At 40.5% G+C, this 12,333-nt stretch overlaps 1 protein-coding gene across 2 annotated transcripts; it reads right to left on the bottom strand.

Annotated features, from left to right (window-relative positions):
- Positions 1-5,807: 5,807 nt before the first annotated feature.
- Positions 5,808-6,824, bottom strand: LOC122617453 (actin-binding Rho-activating protein). 2 transcript variants are annotated; one of them, XM_043793315.1, is made up of 2 exons: positions 6,690-6,824; positions 5,808-6,631 (listed from the first exon to the last, which is right to left on the bottom strand). In XM_043793315.1, exons 1-2 carry the CDS (start codon positions 6,702-6,704, stop codon positions 6,095-6,097), a joined length of 552 nt encoding a protein of 183 aa, XP_043649250.1. In that variant the 5' UTR covers positions 6,705-6,824; the 3' UTR covers positions 5,808-6,094. The 2 variants fall into 2 exon arrangements, with proteins under 2 accessions (XP_043649250.1, XP_043649251.1); XM_043793316.1 differs by having other exon boundaries at positions 5,808-6,619.
- Between the last annotated feature and the right edge of the window lie 5,509 nt (positions 6,825-12,333).

The raw sequence follows: 12,333 nt of genomic DNA, 5'->3' as shown, positions 1-12,333 counted from the left end.
CTTAAGTTTTCCGGCTTGTCGCCTGGCAACAATGTTGCATGTTGCCGCCGCGTCAACATATTGTCTCTGGGCATGCGCCGCGGAAATGTTGCTGATTTTCCGGGCATTTTCATTCATAACGAAAACTGGCGCCGTCATTACTGCAAGTTGCATGTTGCTGCAACACCGCCATAACAACTGCACCCAGTGAAAGTGTCTGTCCGTCTATTTATAAGGCAGCCAAATGTCGTAAGGCGAACAATCAAGTTTTATACCCTCTATAATGACCACAACGACCCAGTTTGTGTTTGTGCAATTGAAGAACGCACAGACACCCGTATATACACTGCCCATGCCCGCCGGAAATGCAGCACTAAACTCGGTTGGGTGGGGGTAAGTAAAATTTACTCGCTGCGTGGGTGGAAATCGCTCGAGGAAATTAATTTAATGTTTATTGTTCGGGCAGCCGATGAGCCGAGTGGAGCATTGTTTTCAGCGGAAGTGGGCGAAGGATAAGCCAAGTGGTTTTCGAACGCGCTATCTCCAAATACAACTGTGGTGGGCAAAGTTTTTCCTGTCAGCAGTTGCAAGTCATTAAGGCAAGTCTTACTTTTCGCCATTTGAAGAAATATAATAACAATTTATCTTTGCACGATCAAAAGACATGCGTATAACACATTTATGGGGAACATCATTTATAAACTTAACTTATGTATAAACTTAACTTCTTTTCTGTATATGTTTTTAATATTCTTTAATATTTATTCAAGTGCCTGATTTATTTCTTTGTGCACCATCGACTATTTGCCCTTCAAAAACCTATTGAACTATGCCATTTTCTTGGATGACACTTTGAACTTTTGCCTTGAATGATGGACAACATCTGCTGTCAGAAATGCGTTTATCAGACTCGGCAATAAATAATCATCCTACACTCAATGTATTTACTTTCTAAGGTTTGACTCAATGTCTACGCACTTCGGGATCGCACTAAATTAAATTTGCAGCTATTCTTTTGAATATTTGCTATACAATAATTCGTTGGCTTTCCGAGGAAGCCCTCAAACTTGATCCGTTCCTGGCATGTGCCAGAGTTTTCTTGGCTGGAAGGGCAAGAGAAAGGCGGCGAAACTTGCAAAGCTCAGTTCAGAGACAACGCGGCGGATTACGGCTCGCTGATTTATTTTCCCTTTGGGTTTTTCTTCACTTTCCCCGCCTGCAGCTGTCAGTACGTAGGCTTTCTCCTGGGCCGACAGTCGAAATATATTTTTAATATTTTCATTTCCCAATAAGACGGCTTCCTGGCTGTCTGACAGATGATGTTTCCTTCCTTTCCGTCCCACGAACACAACAATTTCAAAGGAATGGCGGCGTTCTCGTGGGTGGCCATGCCAATCATGACGCGGATGACGCGCCATAGAGTTTCCATTTATTTGGCTACCATTTGACACTTTAACCGCCCGGCGATATAAAAGTTTTCTAATGGAAACGCCGCTGACCAGCGGAACGCAACCTTTTGGGGCACTTTTAGATTAATCACCACGACATTTCCACTCGGCTTAACCTTCATGACCCGTCCCACTGCGGTCTCACTTGATTCGCACAATTACACAACAAATCCGACCGCCAGAGGACCGCCCACTGTCAACCAATTTATTGGCAGCTGCCCAGTGGCCAGAAAAAAAGGAAACTTTTTTTAAGCACGTAACACGCACCCAAAACGGGGACTCTATAGTATAACTCTGCGCAAGTTACACAAAAAACAAAATCATAATAATAAAAAGATGGTAGTTGTAATAATTACTATACCTGTTATATGTATAAGTGTATGTTTTTCTAAAATATAAGTTAAGTTTATGAGACGAACACTTTGCTCTTGGTGAAAAAGTTGTACGTACATATTGTTCTTAGAATTTTTCTGTGTATAAATTGAACTTCCTGCTTAGCTTGCACTTCCGCTCGAAGTTGTTTTTACCACAAGACAAGGAAAATTGGAAAATTGACTTTACGGCAAAATTCACAAATATTCGCATTCGGCTCTGCCAGGCGCAATTGCATAACAAGAGGCAGCTGTTGAGTATCTGAATTTTGCTTATTTGCTTTATTTTTTGTAGGCCAAGAAGACTGAAGTTCTTGGAAATGTCTGCACTTGCGACAGCTCGTGCCAGATTCAAATTGGCTTAACGCACTTTGCACTTTCCACATTCCACTTGCACTGCATTGCATTTTGAGGACCGTAGAATAAAGCACTGAGCAGAAGCTCCATAACTGCCACAGCCATGTGGCATGCAAGATGGATAACTGGAGGATTCTAACTACGGATTCCGCATCTGCGGCTCGTGACAGGTGGAAATAGATTTGAAATTGACAATCAGTCGCGAGCTAATATAAATTGCAATTGAAATTGAAAAACAAAGAGCGAATTTGTTTATAAAAAATGGGAATGAATATGCATTTTTCAATGCTTCCATTCCATGAATTCCATTCAAACTTTTGCATTGTTTATTCTGTACAAGCTGGCCATCTTTTAATTTAATTTGAATATATATTAAAAGTTTACTTTTTTTTTGAAAGTTGCTAAATGTTTGTTAACTTATTACCATTGTTGAAACTTCTAAACTATTCTCGGACACAGAGTTTTAATTAACCAGAAATTATATTAATTTAAAGAGAAAAGTTCTTATTCAAATACTAAAACTATTTTCTGCATTAAAATCCTTTTGACTTGGTCTATTAGCTCTAATTAACCAGAAATTAGATTAATTTAAAGAGAAAAGTTCTTATTCAAATACTAAAACTATTTTCTGTATTAAAATCCTTTTGACTTGATCTATTAGCTCTAATTTAAAGTGGCAGGAAGGTCCTTTAACAAAGTGTAGCTTAGTAAACTGGAATGCACTTAAATATTCTGGTGCTTGACATTTACATAAACTGTAGAGTAGTCTCTGCTAAGCGGTTTACCTTTGACCTCCTGGGAAAAGGCAGTCACTCTACCCACTTTTGATTGAGCACCCTGTACAACGTGGTTATCAGTAGGGTTTTTTCCAAAATATCCTTCCGCAGGACGCTAGCCTTGCCAAGTGCTCCATCACAGTCGGTGCTCAGGAGGCCGGACTCCAAGCCCAAAGATGACTCATCCAATCCGCAGTGACCTTTTCACATGGCTGCCTCTGGTCTGGCGGCACCACTTGAAAGCTGGGGGTAATAAATTCAAATCGAAATCAAATACAATAAAAACTTGGCACATCAACCGAACTGGTCGCCGCACAAATAATGACTAAAAAACGAAAAAACCATCTGGCTCACTACTTGTCCAAAATTAAATGTCTTACTATAATGGGTATAATAGTATATACAATGGGATCTGCCATAAAGTGCCGACTATCATAAACAATAACACAGCAAATAAATAACGCATTTGCTGTTATAAATCCTCCATGCGACTCCATGTCCTTTGTGCTGCTGCAAATGGCGGCCATTTGCATAAATGAGGGACCAAGGAGCAGCTACGTCATTGTTTGCAGTGCGTCTGAAAAGTTTTCGCCACCGCCACGAGTACAAAAGTATGTTACAGAAGGTTCCCATTTTAGTTTTATCTTGACGCCGCCATCGCCCAAACTCCCGACATTAGCACTAATATGCATAAATATGTCTGCGCAAGGTATGTAGGTATAATTTTTATGTTTACAACATCCCCCAGGACATTTTGAATACAACACAAGCGACGAAGGGGATGCGGGCTCTGGGTTTCGAGTTACCCTGTTGACTTTCGACACTTTAAATTCCTGTTAGCCAATTAAGTTAGTAAGTGATGCGGAATACGAGCTTAGCTTTAATTAACCTTTAAAATTGAATTAAATCGTTTATAATTATATCAGTTGTTTAAGGTTGTTATTAAAAGCTTACCTTATTTTACTACAAAAGTAGCAGTGCCTATCATTTGTAGTTCGTTCACCTTGTGTCTTACTTCCTTACTAAATTTAGATGCAATAGAATTTTCTCCTTTAAAGGAATTAAGCTGTTATTCCAGCTGTATCCCCCATTTTTACAGGTAAGCCAGGAGCGAGTGGCTCGTGGCCATTCGCATGTCGAAATGGCACTTGACCCACAAATAACCCGGATTGACCTCCCAGCTGATGGGCAGCTGGTGCCACACGCGCCGCTCTTATCAGCCGGCAAATGGCAGTTTTATGATGCGGCCTCTTCTTATCAACCGCTGCATTACTGCGCTGCGACCCTTGGCGACTAATCAAGGATGGCTTACTACCTTGCTCTTGTGGGCGAATCCTGTGCAAATCCTGTGGGACTGCGCCTGTGGCGCAGACGGAAGCGGATGTGGCTCGACTTACTCGAGCTAACGGCGTGTCCTTTGACGGCCACCAAGTTGGCCATAAATCAGCCACAAGTTTTGACGGAAATCCAAGACGGCAGGAGCCGCGCAGCGGGTAAGCCACTAGCTCAAAAGGGTTTCCGCTGGGAGTAAAGCCTCAAATGAGCTGGGAAACTTAAGCTGTATCCCTGAGTTGGGCGGGAAAAATTATCCGGAATTTATTTTTATAAAACTGCAATTACCAGAAGTGGCCCATAACAATTACAAGGATGTTTAGTCCACAGAGCGCCGTCAAGAAGACGAAGGGATTGTGGTTATAGAATTCTGAGGAGGTGGTAAGCTTTAAAGAGCTCAATTTAGTTGTTCAGTTTTTGCCATAATTATACTTAAATTAAATAAGAACATATATAATATTTATAATCACTTAGACAGCAATAACGATTTTTAAAATCCATATGATAGTGTAGTGTACCCAGCGCGAATATCAAATCAATAATTTATAAGCCCTTTGAAATCGAAAAACATTTGCGCATAAATAAATAAATAAAGCACAAGTGCCGTTGCATATCGAGTTCAAGCAAAAACTTAAACCCTGTGACCACAATATTTTGTTGTACGTTTTGCTTTGGCCGAGTTTTATTTACCTTTGGCTTGAAAAACTTGGCATGTGTGTGTGTGTGTGGGCAGGACTCAACCGGAACCATATACATATATACATACATAGTTCACCCGCAGGACCGAAGCCAAACAATTTTCGAGCCGAACAATCAGCACCTACATCGCACACCGCACAATTCTGTGAGTCACCCAGTGGGAGGCTTCTGGCTTTTGGCCCTTTTGTGGCTCCACATTTTGGCCTTCCGCCACGAGTTGGCAGTGGGAAAAATGGCAAACGGATGTTGTGCGCAACGAGCCGAGTCATGACATTTGCATAACAAATTCCATTTAACCCCCGCCCGCCATGATTTTCCTTCTTTTGCGCCAGGCTACAAAACATGGAAACATGTTTATTTTAGATAATTTCCCTCCATTCCGCCCGCATTCATTCGCTCCATCATAATTATGTGTCACAAATAGCGGGAACTCATCCATTCGCTCTTCATTATTCAATCATTTGATGCCTGTGTGCGAATTTATTGAGGCTTTAGAGCACGAAAATTGATGTTTTCTGGCCCCGGGACTGAGGTGAGGAATCAATGGCGGAGGCTGGGGGTGTGCTCAATTCATCGGTAAATTAAATCAGTGGTACATTACACGAGAGGCCATGCTTCAGTGGAAATTCCAACAGTGAACACCATTAAAAGAATACTTAGGTATATAAATTATTGAATTGAAATACTCTCTTATATAGCAAAGCACACCTTCATACTTACTCACAATGTGTTAATGCGCTTATCGACCTACAAGTGAACAGCCAAGAGAGCAAATGACTGACAGTCTCCGATTCACACAAACAATTCAACATAATTTGTCAGCTAAGAGAAGGAATTCAACTAAGTCGGCTATAATTTGTTTATTTCCTGGAGGCAATACAATCGCAGTGGTGAAGTGCTATTAAAAAGCCACAGCGACAGGTGTTTGCGACAGGGCCCCCTTGTCGTATACGTGATGGGATTGGCGGTTTTTCGCACTGGTTTTTCGCTGTTGGTTAAAAGCCTTTCGGCCAGGTACCGCGACTTTAATTCAATTAGCAAAAGGGCTCAGAGGCGAACACGTGTCCGTGGTTTTGACACGGGTCAGAAATAGGTGACAGTTTCTGGCCCACTTTAAAGTCGAAAACATTGGCTAATCCTCGCGAAGAAGAGTGGATTCCTCCGGTTTTTCAGTGAAATCGCAGCGCAGACCAGCGACCTTGGCAATGATTTCGGCTTGGAGCTCCTCGAAGGGGCGAAGCAGGCGGACGGGTTCTGTGTCATCGCGACCTTGAAAAAGGGTTTCCCCGCTAAAGTCTACGAATCCATACTTTCGAGCACCCAACAGCGTGGCCAGCAACTTGTCCGATATATCGTTGTATGTTTCAAATAGCTGGCCGAATGCTAGTACTTTTCTGCCATCGATGGGATCATCTCGACCGGATTTCTGTATCAGATCGCACAGCTGGAGGATCTCCTCGAGAGCACGGACACTGGCCTGCAAGGCTCTCTGCTCGGAAAGACTGCCCGTCGGCGCTCTGCCGTATTCGTCCTCTGCAAAAGTCCTTTTGGGCATCTCACTGACGTTGTAGTGGGCGAAGGGGTTTATCATCATCCAGTTTTTGTGCTGTTCAGCTTGCTGGTTAAAGAGCGTGATGCGTGACGAGACCGACGAGTCCTGCAGGGATTCCTTTTTTGAGGCTCAAAGGTAATTGGCAAATCAACGGACAAGCTGACCACTCCCTCACCTGGTTTTCAGCCATTTTATAATTATGCTGGAAATTTGAACGGTTGTTTGCCGAAAATGTGTGTCGATATCAAACCACAGTCAAGCCTACTGTGATTTCAGCTGGCAAGCAAACAAGTCAGCCAGGTGTCGAAAGTGTGGAAAACTCGGATATATTAACTATGAAAACATTATTACCCTGCATAATAGTCCTTTAAGTCAAATAATTATAACTAAATTAAATCATTTTAAATGCAGTTTATTTGTTTTTATATTTAACAACAGAGCCTGTTTACCTGTTGCCCTTAACTTAAAGGGCTAATTGGCAACTTTAAAGGCTAGGGTAGAAAAAGTAGGTGGATACTTTTTGCGTTCAATCATTCCGCCACTGATTGTTCGTGCCACATGCATGCAAACACATGCATCTCATTAGGGCGGGCTTGAATCCCAAGCCGCATCAAAGGATTCAGATTCAGGCGCGAGTTTGCTCAGCGATAATCAATCAAAGTGTCGCCTTAAATACTTACCCCCCCGGGGAGATCCACACCCACAGCCACATCCGAGTCCACATTCAGGTCCACCCACTCGGTGGATTTTGGTGCAGCCTTAAGCCAACTCCACAGGCTGTGGCAGCCATGTGGCAAATGCGGCGGAAACAGCTCGCAAACTAGCTCCATAAATTTAAGCCTCGAATGGCGCGCAAGTCGCCGGAAGTATTTGGAGCTCAGTGCAGCCGGAAATACAAAACAAATTTCCACAGAAAGACAGAGAGACCGAGTGGTAGCGAAAAAACAGGAATGGCTGGAATTAATGAAACAAAACGAGGAATTGAAAGCTACGAGATAATAAAAGCTAATCGAGGAATAGCTCAAGTCGAGAGCTTAATATGCTTTTAATTCCATCAGAATTCAAAATGGTAAATGCCAACTACACTAGAATTTCACTATATTCACTTTCAATGAAGGAAATTCAATCACTTAGGTATAAGTAAGAAAAGAAAATTTGAAAAATGGCAACTTTAATGGCGTTTCAAGAGAGGCGTTTCGGATTACCATTAGTTAAAGCTGGGAAAATTGTGGCCCTAAGCAAATCCAATAAAATCTATAATATCCTTCGCCTCGGGAGCCTCCAATTAAATTCTGTCACACAATCTGCCAATCCAATTATTTTCTTTCCGAGGGCATGAACCAATAGTTCCGTCGAATGAGCATTAAGTTAAATCACGCTTTAAGCGAGGACTTTCCTCGAAGGGTATCAAAACTGTTTTCCGGCAGTTTTTCTGTTTCAGTTTTTTTTCCGTTGGAGGAAAAGCGGGGAAAGAGCGCGGAGGACACGAAACAAAACAGACAAATGGCAAAATGGCGCCACTTCCACATCCGTTAAGCAATAAACATTAATGCGCAATTAATGCTGGTGTCAGACGGTTGACTTTGCTTAGTGGTGTTGGCTGGGTGTTGCCCGCACTTTCCACCCGCTTTTCCCTTGATTTTCCCCCTGATTTGCAGCACAGGTCCGTTGTCTGTTTTTGATTTCCTCCACTTGCTGTGATTAACGTTTGGCGCCTCTTCTTAGCCTTTAGTTATTTATGGCTCGGCATGACAAATGAAATCAAGTGGGCACAGGGCAAACTTAAGGCGAAGCAGCTTATTTCTGGCCGTCCAGAACAGCGACTTTCCACTGCTTTGAAGTCTGTGTTTGTCCACCCCAAACCACTTCCTTAATGATGGAGTAACCAAGGGAAATATTTGTAGAGCAGCTTACCACCCAATGATAGGGTATTTTTCAAAGGTTCGAGGGGCGACAGCTTTTCATTAGTGGTGGTGGAGTGTACCTATACCTATACCTATATTATCAATACCTTTCACAAATTTAAAAGACACATTTCCAGTATTTTCATATTATTAAGCATGCTTCAAAAGAACATTTCCTTTGTCCATCACATAGTTAGGATAGTGAAACAATTTCTTCTTTGAGCTAAAAAAGCTGAAAACACTTGTCCCCTAAAAATAAATCCTTTCTCATCACTAGTTGTAACTAAGCCCCGCCATCTGTCAGAGAGACAAGATGCTGGTACTTCCGCCATATGTTTTGCTATTTCCCACCGCTTTTCAGTTGCATTTTCCGACCGAAGCAGTGACAGTGGCAGTTTGGCAAGCCGGCAAGCCCCGCCCCTTTGTCAAGAGGCACTTAAGATGCTACCATGTCTGCATATGGCCCCTAAGAATTTATGTGTTGCTTGTATTGGCCCCCAGAAAATCCCCGACGCATTATTCAATTTGGAGCTGCCTGTAATGTAAAACAATTTTCCGCAAATGCAACATAAAATAAAAAAAGAAAAGAGAAGAGAAGAAAGAAATGAAGGAAAACTGTCTCGGTTGGGTGAATTTTATGTGTGGCACGTTTGGCAATAAATTTTCGGGCTTGTGCATTGGATTTACAAATTGCTGCCTAATTCGCTGTTTTCATTGAGCGAGAGACAAATTTATATGGTCTGCGGTTAACACCTGTTTTTTGTTTTCATTCCAGGGGACCCTTAACGTGTTTAATATCCTTCGATCATCGCTCGAGGTTTCAACTCCGTTTTTCGTGGTACATATATCCTTTCTCTAACCCATTTCATTGGTCGCCAAAACGAAGACAAAGCTTTTCGACTTGGCCCTCGAAATTTGTGTCATTTATAACTTTTGGGCGAAACGACAAAGCGATTTATTTTGTGTTTTCCTTCGGTCTGGCTCCAGTCAAACTTTGATAAATGAACGCATTCCGCTTCGGATTTTCCTTTTGCATACGAAAAACCCAACGGGGACATCTGGTAGTTGCATTTTTTCAGCTTCATTTGGCAGCTGCCAGGGTCTCGTTTATGGCCTTTTTGGCCTAGTCTGTCATAATCAGAGCGTTTAATATCACCGATGTGCACTGAACGGTCGCCGAAAATCAAATCAACTTTTGCCAGGACAACAGACAGCTGATGACCTCGGAAAAAAAAAACAAAAAACCCAAACGAAATAAACCAAACTTCGATCACAAAAAATTAGTCGTCAACATGAAGTGGGGCGGAAAGGGGAAAGCATTGCCACAATGTTTTTATGTCCTTTTGTTGTGATAGCTCTAGTTTTTTTCCCCCAAAAATGTGCAACAGCCGGTGCCACCAATATGTAAAAGTGTGGGTGATGCACTGCAAAAAAAATTGAAACATTAAAAGGAACTTATGCCAAATAGTTTCCTTTGACTTCTTTAATTTAATGCATTTCTTACCTCTGTTTTTCAGTTAACAGTGGAAAGTATGCAAGTAACCCAAAAATAAGCAAATTACTGTCGAATTTTCTCTCTCTGCATAGTGTATGTGCCTGGGAGCATGAAAAATTGCAAGTCTGTTTCATTGATTTGATTGACACTTTTATTGACACAGTGTTGGCCTTGTTGTTGGCAAGGGTTTTATGACCTGCCAATGAACGCGAAAGCCTTTAAGCCAATCGGCAGAATCCAATGCGCTCATATACGGGTAGTTTGCAGCTTTGGTAACAATTCAGCTGTAAACCCTTCCATATAGAAATTTGTATATGCGTTTTCATATTTTTATGGGTCATCACGACTTGATTTTTTAATACTTTACATCAATTCGAATTAGGAAAAGGCAATAAAAACCTGCACGAAAATATTATGGCCAAAGCAAAAGTGGGGTAATACATCCGTTTAATACTTGACATTATTTTTACCAGAATTTTATGATATAGTAAGTAAAGTAGTCCATCTAGCTTAAAGGATTAATGTTGGACATTTCTATTTTGTATTTAAATAAAAGCAGGTCATGTAAAGTAAACATAAATATTGTTGAAATCCATTGCAAATAACGTCTATATTTGTTTTATATTTTAAACCTTAATTTGATCTTGTTTCAGCGTGGGGTATTATTAACTTGAATTTCTCTTTTTTATGATAAACTCCTTAAGCTAAGTTTAAATGGCTTAGTATACACTAACTTTGTTGTTTTAGCTTATTAAAAACCTTATACACCGGGCTTAATTGAATTCCTGCAATGCAGCACTAATATTCCGACCAGTAGCAAGTAAAATGTCGGTCTAGCCATGAATTTTCATGGTCGCAACTTTGGCTTTTTATGCGTGCCACCGGAACAATGGCTTACCAAGGCCAGCGAAAGTGGCCGTAAAATATGACATTTGCTGGCCTTTTGTTTGCACTGGGCCAGCGGATGGATCTTTGTGGCTATAATTCCAGGGCTGCAATCGGCTGGCAATTAATCAGGCTTCATTTGCACTTAATCGCGGCCATGATTTGCACGCAACTGCGACCCAATCATGTGGCCATTGGATTCCATTATAGCAGGCAGCCGCATATTCAATTTTATTTTCATTAGCCTAGTGCCATGCGGTCATCGACGAGCCACAAATTATTTTTGGCCCCCCGGCTTGGCGAAGGGAAATGGGAATAAAAACTCATTTTAATATGCGTTGCCCAGCAACGAGCGATTTTCCTTGGCCATTTTCCGAGCCCCTTGTACCGCGGACTTAATTACATATTTAAATTCCAACTGCGCCGCCTCTGAATGGCCAAGAAATAGCAGCAAAAATAACAGCCCAGAAAATATTCTGGATATTCTGGGTCCCGACTTGCAGGCCGTAGTTATGAGATACCATAAACAACATGACGTCAAAATAAGCTGACAGAAGGAGTCCTTTGATGTTTAAGCCTTGAAAACTTCGAAAATATTGTCCTAATAATAATATGTTTTTTAATGGGAATTATGTTGAAGTCACAAATATCTTAAAAATCTTATTTCTGAAAAAGGTATAACATAAATACAAAAAATTGAAATTATACAGTAATTTGTCTTTAAACTCAGTTATCAATTTATGAATGGAATTTAATTAGTTCAAGTTGGTTTTTCCTTTAGCTAATCCCAAACAATCAGTAAGCAAAATTTGACTAAATTCAAGGATACTCTTTTAGGTAGGGTAAAATCATGCTCAAGGTCATGCCAACTGTAACTCTTAAGTGGCTATCAACTGGTTTCATTCAAAATAATACAAAAAAATCCTAATTTATTGTTATGTAACTGAGCCACAAATGAATTTCAAGCAGCATTGTAATATTCTAGAACAAGATGACATAAGATTTTCATAGGGAAATAAACTTGAAACTGCTTTTAGAGAAACGAATAAAACGAACATATCACATAAATGAATCACATATCGTTGTAGAGAACTTATGCATAAAAACGTTTTAAAGAAGCACTAGATTGTTATTGGAATTTTCACTCACAAAGTTTCTGTTTTTTAAACTTGCTTTAATGCAATAATTAATTGAATTGAATGCAAATAAATGCTAAATAGAATGTAATTACTGTTGGGCAATTAAAATAACAGAAAAAAGCCTTGCTAAATATTTAATGCTGCAAGCTGTTTTGATTTGGTTTTGCAAATTCATTATGCTAGTTTTTGCTCTTTCAATTACAAATGCTCATTATTGATATGTTGATGTGCAATTAATATTTATTAGTTGGTGCATATTAAACAGTTTCCATTAAATATTGCATTCGTACTTTTAAATTAATCAAGTCTAACAGTTTCCGTTTTAAAAAGCCTAATAAACTGGAAATTACATACATTTAATTGAAATTTGTTTTATTGACTGCAGCAACATAAAAC

Source organism: Drosophila teissieri, chromosome 3L (genome assembly GCF_016746235.2).
Source record: "Drosophila teissieri strain GT53w chromosome 3L, Prin_Dtei_1.1, whole genome shotgun sequence".
NCBI lineage: Eukaryota > Metazoa > Arthropoda > Insecta > Diptera > Drosophilidae > Drosophila > Drosophila teissieri.
The sequence above is the reverse complement of the archived record's forward strand: the minus strand, read 5'-3'. Positions and strand labels throughout refer to the sequence as shown.